General features: G+C 49.9%; 1 protein-coding gene across 3 annotated transcripts in view; it reads right to left on the reverse strand.

The window, feature by feature from the left end:
• The window catches only part of LOC135909198 (ovochymase-2-like), a 337,884-nt gene that overhangs the window by 127,653 nt on the left and 191,074 nt on the right, over positions 1–19,157 (reverse strand). For all 3 annotated transcript variants that reach the window (XM_070524733.1, XM_070524732.1, XM_065441041.2), the window contains 2 exons: positions 13,680–13,834; positions 8,725–8,808 (listed from right to left, as the gene is read on the reverse strand). In XM_070524733.1, coding sequence (XP_070380834.1) covers positions 8,725–8,808; positions 13,680–13,834 — 239 coding nt within the window. The remainder of the gene's footprint in view (positions 1–8,724; positions 8,809–13,679; positions 13,835–19,157) is intronic.

A 19,157-nucleotide genomic window follows, 5' to 3' on the forward strand; every position in this document is an offset into this window, starting at 1 on the left:
AAGCACGATTTACGACGCGCGGCGAAGCTGTCTTGAGACTGCCAGAAGTCAAGTTCGAGCCAAGTTAGATCTCTGCATTCGGGGGTTAAGTGCTTCTAACTTATATTTGACTGTGACTGCTCCTGACTTAATTTCATTTTCATGATTTTACTCTGGCTATGACGCGTTTCATCTGCTGTATACTTTGGAGTTGTTTTATTTTGTTTGAACTGCTGCATATCTTCAGTCAATTTTTTTTATCTTCTGTATTTATATGTCAGTACTGTATACCAAGGACTTGGCATTTGTATGCTAGTATTCCTTTTTTGGTTTGTTAATTGTGGCTCAAGATGATGGTGGCAATATGTAATTAAAAATAAACATCGGTTACTTGAGTTCGATCATTGTTTTTGCTTGAAAAGCTATGGCAACCTGGAATCATTGGAAAAGTGATTTCGGTGCATGACTGAAAAGTATGATTTATTCCAAACACTATATTCAATCCGAAACACATTGTTTTGTATTGAATGTTAATCATTTCTGTTTGAACCGTTAGCCTCTAGAAGAACATTAAGGTGGTATAACCATTACCTTTATGGTGGGCAACATTTAATCTTAGGGGAACAACTGTTGGTTTAGTGGAAGTACTTGAAAGGAAGAACATTTCTCCAGAGAAGGGCGAACAGATAGTCTCTGGGCTAACTTAACTAGCCCAACCATTGGTCCTCCCTGGCTTAAAAGTTGCTCCTGCAGTTACTCCCTGTGGACTAACCTGAACAGACTAACTGTTGGTCCTCTAGGGACTAACTGGGAGGGACTAAAAGTTGCTCCTGCAGTTACTCCTGCAGACTAACTTTAACAGACTAACCGTTGATCCTCTAGGGACTAAATGGGAGGGACTAAAAGTTGCCCTCACTTTTAGTCTGCAGTAGTTGCTCCCCCAGTTAGGCCGCCGCATTTGCCCCCGCAGTTAGTCCAAAATTGGTTCAAAATCTGTGGCAGGTCATTTAGTCCCCCAAGAGACTAACAGCGATACCCGTTTTAGTCCTTTTTGGCTTACACTCTAAGCCAAAAAGGACTAAAACGGGTATGGCTGTTAGTCTCTTGGGGGACTAAATAACCTGCCACAGATTTTGAACCAATTTTGGACTAACTGCGGGAGCAAATGCAGCGGCCTAACTGGGGGAGCAACTACTGCAAACTAAAAGTGAGGGCAACTTTTAGTCCCTCCCAGTTAGTCCCTAGAGGATCAACGGTTAGTCTGTTAAAGTTAGTCTACAGGAGTAACTGCAGGAGCAACTTTTAGTCCCTCCCAGTTAGTCCCTAGAGGACCAACAGTTAGTCTGTTAAGGTTAGTCCACAGGGAGTAACTGCAGGAGCAACTTTTAGTCCTTCCCAGTCAGTCCCTAGAGGACCAACGGTTAGTCTGTTCAGGTTAGTCCACAGGGAGTAACTGCAGGAGCAACTTTTAGTCCTTCCCAATTAGTCCCTAGAGGTTCAACGATTAGTCTGTTTAGGTTAGTCCACAGGGACTAACTTTACGAGCAACTTTTAAGCCAGGGAGGACCAATGGTCGGGCTAGTTAAGTTAGCCCAGAAACTATCTGTTCGCCCTTCTCTGGAGAAATGTTCTTCCTTTCAAGTACTTCCACTAAACCAACAGTTGTTCCCCCAAGATTAAATGTTGCCCACCATAAAGGTAATGGTTATACCACCTTAATGTTCTAGAGGCTAACGGTTCAAACAGAAATGATTAACATTCAATACAAAACAATGTGTTTCGGATTGAATATAGTGTTTGGAATAAATCATACTTTTCAGTCACGCACCGAAATCACTTTTGCAATGATTCCAGGTTGCCATAGCTTTTCAAGCAAAAACAATGATCGAACTCAAGTAACCGATGTTTATTTTTAATTACATATTGCCACCATCATCTTGAGCCACAATTAACAAACCAAAAAAGGAATACTAGCATACAAATGCCAAGTCCTTCGTATACAGTACTGACATATAAATACAGAAGATAAAAAAAATTGACTGAAGATATGCAGCAGTTCAAACAAAATAAAACAACTCCAAAGTATACAGCAGATGAAACGCGTCATAGCCAGAGTAAAATCATGAAAATAAAATTAAGTCAGGAGCAGCCACAGTCAAATATAAGTTAGAAGCACTTAACCCCCGAATGCAGAGATCTAACTTGGCTCGAACTTGACTTCTGGCAGTCTCAAGACAGCTTCGCCGCGCGTCGTAAATCGTGCTTGATCTTGCGGACGACTTGCGAACGGCTTGGCAGCGTCGAAGTCCGCTCAAGTTTGAAGTCTGCTCCCGGGATACCTTGAAACTGACTTCGTGTGTTATTCCAACATGGCAGCCTCCCGAACGGACGTCGCGCGGAGGTTAGCTGCTTTCGAGTTTGCTTGCTACGCCATGGATACAGCATTTTCAGAGGCGCAGCCCTTGCCGAAAATTCCGCGACCTACCCTACGTGACCGAGGGAATCTGAAGGAGCTGTACGACGACGAACAATTCCTCGGTCGCTACAGATTCACGAAGAACGCCGTGCGACTTCTCGCTATGTTGCCTATCCGGGTAAATGGGGACAACAGAGGACCGACTGTGTGCCTCCCATGCTGCAGTTGCTGATGGCTGTGATGTTTTACGGCGCTGACACGTTTCAAACAGTCACCGGAGGTCTGCTCCGCATTCCTCAGTCAACAGTGTGCCGCGCAGTAGGAAAGGTGACTCTGCTCATCGCGAAGCACCCGCGCCCGATGCTGGTGCGCTTCCCGCAGTCGCGGAAAGATTGATTGCGAGCGTATTTTCTCATCTCCTGTGACTACACAAAATAAAAAGTAGCCCAAATAAGTCAGTCATGCAGAACATGTGCGCTTACCAGTTTTGTGGCGCTTTCCCTTTCCTTCCGCAGCTTCCTCTTTCCGCTTTTGCTTCAGGTTGGTCCAGCATTTTTTTAGTTGCAGGTGATCGCGCCGCGTAATCCCGTGGTTGGCATTCAAATGTTTTGCTATTTCTTTCCATGTCTGATTCTTCTTGGTCAACGACGCGACGTCAGTTTTCTTGCATTGCACAATATGCTTGTAGTCGTTCAGGAGTGTCGTCGGCAGGCTCTTTTCGTCTTCTTTAAAATGGGCTGCCGTCTTGCGTTGCGGTGCATTCTCTTGGGAGGAGACCGTACGTGAGTGCGACATTTAAGCGTCAAAGCCTGTTGACAGAACAGCAATTTCGTACCAAATGCGGCGCGCGGCCGTCGCGCGAGCCCCACAACTTGTTTTCCTAACAGACGACACTTTCCTAGCAGACGACACGCACTGCCAATTTGCGATGTCTACGACTGTGCCGCACTCTCCCTCTCGTTGTTTTCGGCAAACCCTCCATGCGAAGCAGACAAATCGTTTGCACGCGTCATTTTATTTATTTATTTTGTTTTTTATCGTGTGTTGTCACCCATATGGGTCCGGGCAGGGGACTCAACGGCGCTCGGTACTCTTCGTTCGCAGCACATGTTGCAGTTTTTTGCTTGTTTGTGACTACGGCCTAGTGCGTTCGAATAGGTTGGCTTTTTCTTCAAAGGGTCACGTAGCCCGAGCAGAACACGGGCCGTCGCCTTCCTCCTGGAATGCCTAGAGGCGAAAAGGGACGCGCGAGCTCCCTCAGAAACCGACCGTATGCCTCGCCTCGGCCTCTTGTATCCGGTTGCCGGCCCAGACGGGGCATGAACGCCTTGCGGCAATTGAGAACAAAAGCCGTTTAAAGACCACCATACGAACCAACCATTTCGTTCGCTTATCTACGGCAACAAACATGCAACAAGACTTCCGAGTTAAAGATAAACTAAAACCAAAATAAATGTGACGATAAAATTGATTTGCACTAAAATACACTGTCGCCTGAAAGTGTAGCGGCGACTTGAAAAGATGGTGAAACCTGCAACTCCAAAAGCGCGCCAAAACACAGAAACTTGAAGACCACTTAAATCCGCCGGGAACGCGCGCTTTCCGCAAGCAACACTGCCCATCGCAGCGGCGGACGTAGCCAGATAGAATAAGTTTACGCAAACTATACTTCAGCACTTATGCCCTGGTGGAAATTTGGGAAGATACATACTTTTTTGCTGTACAACATGCCTTACGCTAATAAATTTATTGTTTACCTCGAACACAGACGAGCAACCTGCTTTTGTATTGAAGCACAGTCTTGACGTGACGAAGCAAGTCAGCTTGAGCGTCTATGAAACCCGAAAGCCGACTTGGGCGCTTTGAAGTCCGCCTCTTGCTTCGGGCCGACTTCGTCAAGTCAAGTCCAAGCCCGATCCAAGTTAGATCTCTGCATTCGGGGATTAGTGTCTCTTTAATATCCTGGTCAGATGGGCAAACTTAGGGCACCTTGAGTGAATTTAATTTACTTCGCTGAGTGTCACTTCAGCAGCAGGGTGCTAGGTGGCAAACCAAAGTGCCATTCAGGAATACTGAAAAGGATGCTACAGTGAAATCTTAATATAATAAACTTCAGGGGACTACAATAAATTGTTCGTTAATATGAAAGGTAATTATAGCAAAAGCCCCAGAATTAACAATTCCGTGCATCAAGCCATAAGTGTGTAAGTTTTGACTGTGTGGGCCATCCACAAAAACTTTAGAGTTGGCCCTCTGCCTATTCTGTTGCCATTTTCCATTGACTCGGCCACCATATACCACCAAAGCACCGCGGCGCACATGAAAGAGACGATATATCGACAAAACCACAGACAAGCTCCCAGACGCCTCCAAAGCACAATGTTCTTTTTTCTTCTTTTCTTTTTTGTCACTCTCATTGCCGCATGCGGTCACAAAACCTATTATGTGGTCTCCTCGCTACGCTCACGGCACGCACGCTCCGATTCCGCGCGCGCCGGACGACCACCGCGGTTTCGAGCACTCCGTGGCGCCATGCGTGCAGGGCACCGCGTCCGCGCCTGCTCCGGCAGGCTCCTTGTGCCGACGCGCAGCTGCGCGCGTACGCGCCCCGCCGGCCGCAGCTTACGGGGAAGACGAGACCGCGCGCGCAGCAAGGGAGACCCTAGGCAAAGCTCTCGAGAAGCCAGAAAGTACATTTATTAAACTGGGAGTCAATACAAACATAAATTTTAACGTCCCGTCCGAATCTGAAGCTATAGTTACACAAAACATGGCCGAATGGTCGCCGGTGGCCACTAACGGCGCACCGCGACAGAGAGAAAACAAAGAAACGAGGAACAAAGAACCCCAGCAGTAAGAAGTTGCCTATCCTTCGGTCAGCGCCTGCCATCGCGCGCCCCACAGCAGAGAAAAGGGAAATAGAAAGAAACTACAGACGAACAGACGGGGGCACGATCGGCATACGCTGCCTCAGGACATCGAGACGACGGAAGAGTGCGTGCGCGCCCGCCGATACCAGGACCCCGACGAGCCGAAGTAACCATCGGCCGGCGGCGGACAAAGGGGGCCGCCGCCGGCAGAGAGGAACACGTACGCACCTTCAGATGCCCCGATGTGGTCTCCCCGGGACACGACTTGCGCGCGCTTACCCGGAGTGCACGCAAGCAGGGCCCGAATCCCGCCAAATGTTAGCCAATGGCGAAAGCCTGTTGACCTGCGTGTGGGCGGGATGACAGCAGAGCGACAGTGTTTTATGACCCGCTGCCACCCCGTCCAGGCAGGGAGGAGAGGGACAAGGAGCCCCCTCCACCCCCCCCCCCCCCGGCAACACAACGCCATGGCCTCTACACAACCATCGCCAGAGCCTGAAAAACACCGCGAGAGCTAAAAACTCCACATCCCCCCCTCCTTAAATGTTCCCTACCAATGCAAGGCTGGTGGCTGCGATGTCAGCCAAAGAAGAAAAGCGCACCGAAACAGCCAGCCGAAGATGAGCGACATGTTAACCAACGGCGTCATGCGCGCCTGCCAAGAATGCGCTTGCGATTACCAAGTCGGGAACTCGCCGCTGAGTACCGACTGCATTCACACCGTGGATTATGACCAATGTGACCAAATCGCTATCGTTATTGTTATTATTGTCGTGATCGTCGCAGTGCGGTAAAAACTGAGCAATGCAGAGTACGAAACGGCTTGCGCAGATGACGCTTGGTGGTGTTTCGCAGACATATATACAGGGTGTCCCACGTAACTGGAGCCAAATTTTAAAAATGTGCAAATGCCACGTTGCTGGACAGAACCGAGGTGGTGATGTTTGATGCTCGATAATTTTTTTCATTCTGCCTAATTACATAACTAGTCATAATTAATCAACTTCTCAAATAATATACTTGGATATGAAAGCGTCAACGAGAAAATTGTACAGCAACATGAAAAAACTCCCGATACAGCTCTCTGTTGCTCAATACGTGCGACATAAGAGTGCTTTTCCGAGCGTGAAAGAAGCCCGCGAATACACAAAAAAAAATTGCCGCGCGACTGGCCGCTCGAAGCACTTAGTGTGCATTCGCAGGCTATTTTAATTTGACGCTCGGAAAAGCACTTTTATGTAGCCCGTATGGAGCAACACAAAGCTGTATCGGGAGTATTCGTGTTGCTCTACCATGTTGTCATTGACACTTTTACTTAATTACAATAATTAAGTAACTGATTAATTAATTAGGAATGATTATATAATTACACGGAATGCAAAAATAATCAGAGTATCTCCAAGCGACTGCAAAGAACATTAACTGGTTCGGTCCAGCAACGTGGCGTTTGCATATTTTTAAGGTTTGGCTAAGTTACATGGGACACCCTGCATGTATACGGGGGTTCAGCCATGAGTGATATAGAGAAAATAAGGGACTAAAGTCAGAGGACTAAACTGTGCCGTTGATCCCCACCGTCGACCGTTACCTTGCAAGGACGAACATTTAGTCCCCCAAATTTGCGCACGACACTTCGCCTCTGCACACGGCACGCACGGTGGATTAACCGTTGATCCAAAGGTCCAACGGCTGCCGTTAGTCCCCTTTTCCCCGTTTTCGGCTTAGAGCGTAGGGTCCCTTTAAGGGAACACGTCATCAGCAAACCTAGGGTTTACATAGGGTCATGTTTTTACATCTATTTTATGCGTGGCTTCGCGCTTGTTTTACTGTTGCTAGTTGCTTCGTGCATAACTCTAGTTGATTCTTTTGACGTGCGAGGTTTTCACCCTGCCTCGTTTGTGAAGGGTAAAAATCACGCAGTGTCTCATCGGAATGATACCAAGCAAAATTAAGTGCTTCTTTACCAGCTTCATTCTTTTCGCCCAAGGGCATCTTAGATATTGTGTGTTTTTTTTAGTGTGTTTAGAAGATATGTAGTTCCGGGCGAGAATTGCTAATAGTTGCTGCATATGGTATTTCTGTTCCATTTTTCACTGAAAAGTTCGCGTCACGTTTGGGAAGTCATCACACCTCGATGCTGTCTGAGCAGACTTAAGACGCCGAGTGATTTGTTTGTTTCACAACTTAGTCGCTTCCTGCATGTGAATTTTGTACTCAATTGAATTATTTCTTATTATGCTTACGCCGCAGAGGACTAAACCCGGCCTTGCTGCCAGCACTCATCTATTTTGACTGGCGCTGCTCTGCCTTTAAATATGGCACCTCTCTCAAGTAACAGTAAATAAAAATTCTCAAAGTTAGTAAGACTTTAGCTTTGTAAGTTTGCAAGCAGCTGCTCCCTTGGGGAATGTAAAATTGCAAAAACTGCAGCGGGAACGGCAGTTCATCAGCGGTAGAGCGCTAACACGCGCTCTTATTAACCCGTGCGTTTGGTGACTTCGTTGACTAGTGTACGCGTTTCCATCAATAAATTCGCAATTACTGTTCTTGAGGCGACTTTGACTGCACTTATTCGGCGATGTCACATGTATTCATCGGCAGAAAAATCAGAACGGAATATGCAGACATCGCACCGTGCGGATTTCTTTGATATAAGTCTGCACTAACGACGGGTGCTTATTATTGAGGTATATAAGCAGCATTACGGCAAGGGCAGAATTAAAAAAAAAACACGATCGAGACATCGCCTTAGTCAACAAAATTTATCGGCTAGTTCGCATGAGCTCCACCTCATGTAAATGGGGTTCATGGCGTTTTACTGCGGGACGTACCTGGCACGTACGCGGACCATGTTGTCCCAAACACCGGTAACATCGTGTTCATACCCACTCCCACAGAGGTCAGCGTCTTCCCTACAGCTGTCACCCTAGAAGCAGTCTGGCACCGGAAAAGGAGAAATCGCAGCCGCGAACTTCAACCATCCTTGCTGCAAAGGGTTCTCGTCTGCTACTGCACTCGCGCTTACTGTTGGAAGCGCCCGCTAGGTGGCTATCAGTGCCGCCTTTATAGGCGGTGCACGAGGCGTATAAATGCGCCAAACCAGTGCAGCCCGTCCGTTCTTTGAACATTGCACCCGTTGCGGCACCTCGTCACAACGGCAGGAAAGTTAAGGCATTCTCATGCATCGCTAAATCACCGAAACACAACTGCCTTCCGCGCACATAAATCAGCTGCTCTCGTTTGAAGTCTATAATCTTGGACTTGGTCCATGCGCCGTTCCACTCGCGTCTGCTGAACGGAACGGCCGCAGCCTCTTATGCACAGAGCGACCCACCGCCACAGAGTACCCAGAGGCAGCGGGCTGTAATAGGCTATACGTATATAGTAACCCTGCGAGGACAGCAACCGCGGTGCTTGCATAACGACTGGATTTTGCCAAACGAAGGAAGACTCACGCACCCTGTTCTCTTCGATGGAGACCCAGTCTGCTTTGCACTGGCTGCTCGTCTCCAGGTCGAAGCTGTCGAAGTCCAGACGGAGTCTCTGCGACAGAAAAACGTGTTTAGTGAAGAGCAGACAATTAACACTTCCTTTCATCTACTGTAGTGAACAATATTATAGTAATAGTATAGTGAATATTATTTACTGTTCCCTTTGATAATGTCCAACATGGTGCGCGCTGCTGCACCCAAATGGACACATACTGATAAGATTTTTTTTTTATAGATGACGTCATAAAGCTATCTACTTTCCACTTTGTTCATTTCTTGGTGCTCATTGTTGCCTACATTTCGAGTTTATGTGCGTCCGTTCTCTATTTTCTCTCCGTCTTTTATCTCCTGTGATATAGCCAATTTGCAATAGCCTGCCGAGTCTTTCGCTCGGTCTACGCCTCCAGTTAACGACAACAACAAACAAAAAAACCAAGTGGTCTCACCTGCACGCATGGTATTTCGAAACACGGGTTGGGGTATGACCCTTTCTTGTGGTGTATGCATATTACGCGGAAGTTGTGTGCATCATGGCTGGAATACGTAGTACAGGGTGTCTACCAAGTTGACATTTCCAAATTCCCCGAGTTTTCCAGGTTTTCCCTGAGCGCCTTCGAGCACCCGACACCATGTCGCTCGATGCTGTCCTAGTAATATTTAGCGCTACGTACGTCCGTGTGCTGTCCCTATCGTTTGTCTGTGTAACACTAAGCGCAATATAATCATGAACTTCCTAGTAAGCATGCTAAAAAACAAAAAAAAACTTAATCCACTTTGAATAGTAAGGAGTACTGTTTATTTTATTCAAAAAGAAATCAGAAGGGAGGGATTAGCAAAATGCGCATTGAATAAAATATCTTCTAAAAAATGGTAAAACCCATTGCAGATCGAGTCGAACATTTTCAAATACGAATAAAACGGAGATGCATACAGAAACAAATATTTTCGAACATCCCGTTCAGTCCCTAATTATGATCGACTGTCGATACGCGTGTCAAGCATAGATCGTGCTTGAGATTCCACTGAAAGTAAATGAAGACGGTATAATGACTCTTAACATTTTATGATGAGACATCATAATTATAGAGTAACTAAATATTTGAATATTGTAAGTCAGTCGTGCTACGTTTCCTCATAAGAAGCATTAAATGCCCCGCTCGAATTACATGAAAAAGTTATTCATTGGCTTCAAGCATTTCAAGAAAAAGAATATTCCGAGGTTGTTACCGACATGCCCCATGTCAAACGTCACGTAAAACACGGTAATGCCGTCACCAAAGCGGTACTCCGTAACGATACATATCTCTCACAAGTAAAATGAAAGTAATTTAGGTTACCATAATGTTCAATTTACCCTATGCTTAATGTTTGTGTTCTATTCCTTGCTATCACTGCACAGAAATGGCAAAAATAGGTCCCGTCCACAAACGTAGATGCTGTGACTGAAGGGGATATGAGCAATTTCCGTCAACTGATGGCAAGCTCATTGGTATGAGGCCTGCACTTTGTCACAAGTGAGATTCTCTCTCAACAGCTGGTAAGTCAACCTAAACTATCCTGAGACTCCTTACATACTCTCAGTCCGCGCACAACGCCTCAGTGTTGCATTTCCATGCTTTAAAAGGTTTATTTTGGTTTGGATAAGGGTCACCAGCATCTCGGCGTCAGCCAATGCTTTTTGAGCTCAAGCTCCTTCACAGTTCCTTTCCCTATCATTCCTCATTGCGACGGTACTTTGTTCTCGTCCTTGTTCCGCCGCGCGTTCGCCCCACAGACCATTTGAATCATCCTCTTGGTGGGTTGTACAGTCAACGTCCGAAAAATGGGGTAGTTGGAAAAAATGAATGCATGTCTTTTACTGCCCTTAAGGGCTCAAGGCGCCACAGGCACATTCGAAGAGGCCTGCTAGTACACTCCTTAGGCATATCGGTGCTCGTACTGTGATAGGAGATGGCGGGTACACGCGTGTATAATTAAGGAATACACACTGCGTCCCGTGGCAGTCCGCATTTTGCGACGCCGTACTGCGCATGCGCAGCGACCTAGTGGTTGAGGACCGAAGCAATTTGGCAGGCACACGGCCGGACTCGATTCTCTCCTCCGAGTGAGTGGAGTACAGCCGTGGCAGGCGATGCACATCACGCAAGACGGCAGGCACGACGGGAGCGCCGCCGCAAGAACGACAACAAAAGGTGGGTGCGCCGCGGCAGCCGAGGCAGAGGCTGCCACCGCTACCGACGGACGACGCGAAGATCATCATCCAGCCCAGGGCAGGGGCTGAAAATCAAGGACATGAAACCATATCAAGCAACGCAAGCCATCATAGAGGCCTGCGGGATGAAATTCAAGGAAGAAGACTTTCTCGTCAGGCTCCGACCAGGGTCCAACATCGTCATTGCAAGCGCTTCCAAGGAAGAAGTTGCGGACGTCATCAGGAAGATCAAGTACCTTCCATACAGCGGCATCAATTACGAAGTAAACGCTTACGTGGCCATATATGCCTGGGGACGTAAAGCGGGCGGTAATCCACGGGCTACCGATAGGACTACCATCTGAAATAGTGGAATCCAAGCTGCGACTACGCACTCAAGGGGTGCAGATCCTGGCGGTAAGGATACTGGGCAAGTCGGAGACGGCGCTAGTCACCTTCAACGGCCCCATCATTCCGAAGTGGGTCATCTTCAGCGCAGTAGAATACAAGACATACCCCTACAGACCAACCAGACAGTTTTGCTACGTATGCGGCACGCAAGGACACCACTCGGACGTCTGCCCAACGCCGGGAGCGAGAACCTGCAGGCAGTGCGGAGCAGAAAACCCAGTTGAAGGACATCAGTGCCAACCAAAGTGCCTGGTATGTGGAGGCGAACACGCCGCCGGTACCAGGGGCTGCCGGATGCGCTTCAAGAACATCGACGAGCTGCGAGGACGAGCCCCGCAGAAAAGCCGAGGGCGGAGCCGTAGGCGCCGTACCAGGTGGCTGAGCTCGGAAGGAGAGCAGAGCCGCTCGCGGAGCCGGGGCCGCAGCCAGTCCAGGGACAGCTCCTTCCCACCGTTGGGGCCACCACCCGCGGCCAAAGGGCAGTATAAACAGCAGCCAAAACCACAGCAACAACAACGACAAAAGAAGGGCGGAGCTAAGGTAAGCTGGGGGGCAGGCCCTCCCAAATCACTGTTTCCGCACTCGGATAAGAACAATAACGACAACGAACTTAAACAACCAAGGGAAGAAAATAAGGCTCTAAGGCGAGAACTAGAGCAGAGTAGGAAGAAAACAGAACAACTAGAGGAGAGAATCAAAGAACTAATCAGGGAAGTGCGAGAGCAAAGGGTGAGTAGCCTGCCGCGATAGCAGACTCCACCTCTAGCTATGGAGCAACAGCCACAGCAGTCGGAAAAGGGAACAGTGGAAATGACAATGCAATCCTTTATGCAAAAAATGCAGGAGCAAACGAATTTATAGCAACAAAAGATCGCAATGCAAGATCGAAGTTTTCGCAACTACATAAAAAATCAATATACGCAAAAGATAACAGATGAGGCTGGAGATATACTCTATCACGAAAAAAGATTCGGCACCGAAAACCAAAGTATAACAACAACCAACGATAAACTAACATGGCTAGACACAACGCATTAGATATATGGCAGTGGAACTGCAGAGGCTACCGCAAAAAGCAAGGTCCGCTGCAGCAATTCATAAATTCACAGTTAAGTCCTCCTGACATAATCGCGCTGCAGGAGACAAACACCGTGCCGACACTGAAGGGATACACATTCCAAGAAAAAGATCGCACGGCCACCTTAATTAGTAAAAAACTAGTCGCCATAGCACACGATGAAATTTCGGACACGCGGATAGAACACATCGTGACAGAGATAATTCCAAAGAAAAAGGGAAAAGAAAAAAGCACTTTTATCATAAACTTATGCAGTCCACCGCGACGAATTGACGGGGATTTTCAGAAACTTTTCGTAGGAGCCAGCAAGCTAGCGAAATCCAACACCCTGCTTATAATGGGCGACTTTGTTTCTCCTCTCTTTCACGCTCCCTCCTCGACCATGGCGCCGCCCACACTGCTCGAGCGTAGCAACGGCGCCAACGTGCGCTCCTCGCCACTCCGTAGAAGACGCTTCTCGAGCAAAAATGGCGCTGATGCACGGCGCGAGGACCCACGTGTTGCTATTGTGCCAATAGCGACGCGGCGTCGGCCTCGGCCAGAGCGCGCGAGGAGGAGGCGGCATTCTTCAAAGCGTGGCAGTATTTTACGGAGTTTAAGGGGCTTTAATGTCGCTACCTTGAAAATTATAGAGGGACTTTAGCGCTGCCTAAAGCCGCGCTGTACAGTCTTCCCGTGTGTGCTCCCGCGCGGAGGCGCTGTCGTGGCAGCTGCTCGCATTCCCGCAAATGAAGGCGACTCCGAAATGTGATCTTGCTGCAAAGTTTGAGCAAGAACAGCACAGCGGTAAGCGCAAAATCTTTTTTCGAACACTTCAGGCGAACTATGCTCGGCCCTGTAGAAGGCACACACACACACACACAAAAAAAAAAGAAAGTAACTGCGGGGTTCTGAAAAAACTTCCTATGAAGGAGCTTAAATAATGATAATAAGAAATACACATGGAGGAGAATAAAGATTTGCAGAGCTGCAGCGTCGCACAGTTGCATTAGGCGCGTTGATTAGACCAGATTACCTAAGCAACGGCTTTCGAGAAAACAAAATCCAGAGAGTTTGCTGCGGGAAAATGGGACAGATTCACTGGTCTCGCATGACGAGTCTGCAGCAAAGCCGCACGAAAGAACTTTTCGATGCAAAGGGTTTATCGTTTGTTTGCAGTAGGTCTCGCCTGGTTTTTTCGGCGAAGCGTGGCTGGATTTGGGTGCAGACACGGAAACGAGCGACGGGCAACAGCCTCGCTTACGCTGTAGCCCGGCGGAGCGTAGATGGTCGCCGCGCCTCGGAACCCGTTGGGCGTGCGCTGTCCAAGTGCGAAGCCTGGCGTCTGCAGGTAGCCGCTGGCCTCGCCGCGGATCAGCAGGTTGGCTCCGTCCCGAAGCGTCGCCCCATGGGCCGCAGCTGCGGGGTTTCAAGCAAGCATGCGTCCAGCAATTGCGCGGACACCGCGCGCAAAACACGACGATAGCCCAGGTCGGGCGCCCGGCCAAGGTCGCGCGACACATCAAGGACACACGCACCAAAATAGCGGTTAACCATTTCGGCTGGCTGGCCAGCCTTCGTCGGAGTGCATAGGATTGTGGCGCTATCCAAGCGCTCAGCTTCATGCAGTACACGCAGACGCACTGTGCATTGCTAACGTAACATCACTGGAAAACGCGACAAACAGTGCGAGATTTACATACAAAGCGTCGGCATCGCGTTGACAACATATCGCGTAACTGGCCAGTGAGATGCACAAGACATGAAATATACAGGAAACATTGGGCACTTTGCCAAGAGCATTGCAAGGAGAGATAGATAATTAATATGGTCGGGAACTGATAAGCAAAAGAAAGGAACATCACGTTGTACTAAGCTGGCTAGTTTACCCGTGCTTTCGTTTAAGCATCAGAAACCACCAGAAAAAGAAAATGTTCATTAACGATTACGATACTCCCTAATGCGAAATTTGAGCGCAGCTGTATACGTTTTTTTTTATTTCGCGATATATTGGCTAGAATGGACAATCTGCCTTGTGCGGCATGTTGCAGACGGATCGATGTGTGGTGCGACTGCCTCGCTAATCGGGAGATCGCGTGAGGCGGCGTGTGGGTGACGCGTGGGCGCGATTCACAGTAGCCGCCGCAGACAGACCTCCGCTCATGCAGCGCTTTGTTTCCATACCGACAACGCGCACTACTCTGTCGCCATCGTCGTAGCACAGCTGTCTTGGGCGGCACTACACTTCTTTTCACACGCTTTCGTCATACCCTCCTCCGCTTTCCTCCTTGCCCTCTCTTGCTTTCATCTTTCGCTCTGTTCGCTCGGTTACGAGGCGCAACGCCGACGCTCGCCGCAAGAACGGCGCCTGGGAGCTGCGCTCTAAGAAGAAAATTATATATGTTGTAAAGTTGATGCAATTTCTAAAAACAACTGTTGATTGTGCAGACTTTCGGTTGAAGACTGACCTTTCTGAATAGACAAAACGAAATGTACGTTTCATTTTCTCCACAACCTTCGCGAAATGCGAAGGTTGCGGCAAGTTGTTTCTTCATCCACTTTAATTTCCATTAATTTATCGTTTCTTTATTTCACTTATTAAGCACAAGTAATTTCCCCTATATTGCCCTTGGTGTCAGTGTTTGTTGGCTTCTTACGATATGACTATATAAACATATATATATTGCAACGGGGATGAGAGTAGCCGAAAGGGATAGGAACTTATATTTACAAAATATATACAGAGAGAGATGGCTGCAGGCTAGATGGCAGAACACGAGCGCTACTCTGATCGTCGTCTTCGCTGTCTTTCTGGCGCATTCTTCCATGCTCGGAAGGATGCGTGCTTCAGTGCGCGGGAATAGCGCGTAACATAGAACCCCGCCGGCGAGAGCGCCGTCTCGGCGCAGTAGACACACGGTACGATTTGGCGTCCGATCGGACGTGCGACGCTGCATGCTCCGGCACGCGGCATACGACGATTCGGGCTACACGGTACGTGCATCCGAATGAGCGAGCGGCGCGTATACGCTACACCCAGATCCAGCGCCCCAGCTTGTACGCTCAGAAGACTTCATATCCGCGTCGAGAAACGCAATATAAACAACTCTGCACAGCACGGCTTCGCTTTACCCGAGCACTGTCAATAAAATTATGCACCTGCGAGCGGCAAAACACTTGCACGGCGCGTTGTCCAATGACGGCACCGCTGACAGAAAGCGATGTGGCCGGGCAGGTAGGCCCATCTAGGCGGACGCCCCGGTGTTACTCATCTCGGGGACGTGCGGATGTTGGGAGAGATGGAGTCGGCAGACGCAGGCGAGCACAGCAGACACATTTTAATTTACCCAAACTCGAAATGGAAAAGTCAAAACTCAATTGGCAAAAAATAAAATTCCACACTTGCATAGCCAAAACAATGTCCTTATCCTTGCCTACGCGCGTCCTTCGCGCATTTCGCGCGAAAGTCCAGCAACCCTGGCCTATGGTTGCACGCTAACAAAAAGGAACGCTCTTACAAAGTTCGGTTGTCGCACGTCTCTCCAAGTCCGATGTGCGTCAGCTCTTGGTCCCAGTCGGTGCTCCTGCCGACTTCGCAAGCTTTGTTGGCTTGGTATCGACCGGCCACCTCCTCCGTCTCGGATGTCGGTGTCCCGAACTATGCCGGTGACGTTGCACTCCGGCCTCCCTGGTTAGCCCTACTGCCGGGCTCCGCCGCTCGTTCTCTGATTGCCGACGAGATGCCCCGGGGACTATCGTCCGTGCTGGTCTGCCTAGGAAGGGGGGTGTAATCCCTGGAGTGCCCGGCACCGCCGTGAGAGGCTGCAGCAGGTCCAAGGAGCCTCGCTCGAACGTCGCCGAGGTCGACGGCCACACCCTGGATAGCCAGCGTCACGGACTTGGCCGAACCTCCACGGCTCCCGTCGCCAGTACGATGCTGACGCTCCAACCTTCTCGGCCCAGAGCCAATCCCAGCTCAGCGCCGCTTCTCTCCCGATCCCACCTCGGGTCACGCGCCTCGAGGGCTCGTGCCGTTCGGACGGATCCGAGCACATCGTCCCCTCTTCTTTTCGCGCCACATGTCTCTTACATATGACACGCGGTCGACGGCGCTTGCGATCTATCCCCGAGCTCGTCGAAGAGCACTTATTTTGCCAAAACAGTTAACACTGTACACTTATGTCGCCCGTAATAAAATATAATTCGTTTACGCAACGCAGTCGTTGTGAAAGGCAAACGTGCAAGCGAAGCGAGCAGCTCGCTCAGACGGTCGGTGTGTGCTGTCTGCCTGCGAAATGCCCTCGCATCGCGGCTCCCGATCTCGCCAGTAACTTAGTACAGAACAAGCACACGTTCGAGATAATTTTACTCAACTGGTAACTATTTCGTGCCGGAAACAAACTGCAGCCGGCAAGGAAAGAAAGAAAAGACGGTGAGAAACCGGCCCGCCTCTGTGGAGGGAACGTCTGAGGACGTCACACGCCAGCCGCGCTCTCTTTGGCTGCGGCCAATTGACGGTGCGGTTGTCGGATGCGTCGGACGATGAAAATCTGCCCGGTGTTAGATATGGCGCCGTTTCCTGACGCTACTTCGAGTTCCCCAGACCACATCGAATCGCAGCACAGCTAATTGGGGAATGCAGAAGCACGAAATCACATTCCAGAGGAGCGCCCAGGCAAACAAGTTGAAGGCCACAAGACAAGTGCAAACAAGTTTGCGGCCCCCAGGTCGTGCGCCGCCGGGATTACAAGGGGTCCTCGGACAATAGAGCCCAATCGTCCCCCTTCGCCTTTGAAGAAGACATTTGCTACCGCTGCGCGGCCGTAGCACCGGGAGCAGGTGGGTCCTAGGACAATGGAGCACGAGCACCCCCCTCCCCTTCTCCTCCTTGAAAGAAGCGCATTGCTAGTCTGCGAGGCAAGATCGCAGGGGGATCAAGTGATCAAGAGAGGAGGACCAAGCGCCGACTCTCTTCGCCGGGTATGACACCATCGCACGGGCGCCTACCATTGGCTGAAAATGGCGTCATCTGAGCGGACTCTCCCATTGGCCAAACATGAAGCGACTTCCAGTCCTCGAAGGGTTTAAAAGAAGGATTCCAGGCATTCCCTGATTCCCTGATTGACCTCTCTCGAACTTCTTGCCGCGGGCCGGAGCGTCCGAGTTGCTGCCGGCCCGTAATGACTGTACGACTGTCATTGACGTCTCACCTCTCTGTATATAATGTAAAATAAATACTCCCAAGTTGGGTTTTCATCCCGAAGTCCCGTCCTCAAACCCTACACCGGTTTGTCGTACGCCGGACGTCCGATCCGGCGCTTCGGCACGGCAAAACAACTCGATTCCGGCTGCCATTCCGGCGCGTCGGACGCCGGATCGGACACCGAATCGGACCATGTGCCTCGCGCTTTAAAAGGAGCAGTAGGATCGTGTCCGGCAACATCAGTGATCTGGCGTCACTGACGTCACTGAAGGCCCGGAGTAGCGGGAAAGAAGCTTAGACGACAAGCCAACGTGGCGGCAAGGCGTCCAGAGGAGGACCCAAGAGCCCGGAGAGTAGTTGACGACTCTGTGATGGCGATCGTAGCGGGCCTTCTGGGGCAGGTGGGGGGCATAAAGACGATGCCTTGTAATCGGGCGAGCCGTTGCAGCCCGAGAAGCTGCATCGCGGGCGCAGTCTGTAATAGGGTGCACAGGTGACGGTAAAAGAGTATCGAATGACAATGTGGGATGGCGGCCAAACAAGAGATAAAAGGGGGGAAAAGCCAGCGGTGTCATGGCGTGACGAGTTGTTGTCACACAAGGCAAGGTGCTGTCCCAATCACGGTGGTCTGAGGAAACGTACATGGAGAGCATTGTGGTCAGTGTGCGGTTGAGGCGCTCGGTAAGCCCGTTGGTTTGTGGGTGGTAGGCTGTGGTAAGCTTGTGACGTATGGAACACGAACGAAGAATGTCGTCGACGACTTGGGGCAGAAATGAGCGACCACGATAGGTCGCCAGCTGTCGTGGAGCGCCGTGGTGAACAATAATATCGTAAAGTAGAAATTCCGCAACCTCAGTGGCATACCTCGTCCGCAGTGCCCGCGTGATAGCGTATCGTGTCGCGTAGTCCGTAGCTACGGCAATCCATTTGTTACCAGTCAGAGATGTTGGGAATGTCCCGTTGAGATAAAGGCCGGCGAGGCGGAACGGGACACCGGGAATGTCGATGGACTGAAGAGGACCGGCTGGCGAGAGTGATGGATGCTTGTGGCCCGGGCAGGACTCACAAGAAGCAATGCATCGGTGCACAGAGCGGTGGAGGCCTGGCCAGAACCGATGCCAAACGCGATCGTACGAGCGAGGTGCTCCGAGATGTCCAGTGGTTGGGGCGTAATAACGCTGTACGAGAACAGTGGAACGGAGTGTTTCGGGAACAACCAGTAGGAGCTCTGGGCCATCGGAGCTGGTGTTGCGTCTGTATAGACTTCTGTCACGAAGCACGAATAATTGCAGGGACGGGGCAGAGTGATGAGAGCGTAGACGGTGGATAATTGACCGCAAGTTGACATCGCGGAGCTGTTCGCTGCGTATGTCGGTTAAATCGGATATCGCGAACACACAGGCGTCCGAATCGTGCGCTGACAAGTCGGGAGGATCTACAGGATGACGGGATAGGCAGTCCGCATACTGATGCAGTCTGTCAGACTAGTAAGTGACGTCAAAGTTGTATTCTTGTAGTTTCAGTGCCCAGCGACCAAGT

Source organism: Dermacentor albipictus, chromosome 9 (genome assembly GCF_038994185.2).
Source record: "Dermacentor albipictus isolate Rhodes 1998 colony chromosome 9, USDA_Dalb.pri_finalv2, whole genome shotgun sequence".
NCBI lineage: Eukaryota > Metazoa > Arthropoda > Arachnida > Ixodida > Ixodidae > Dermacentor > Dermacentor albipictus.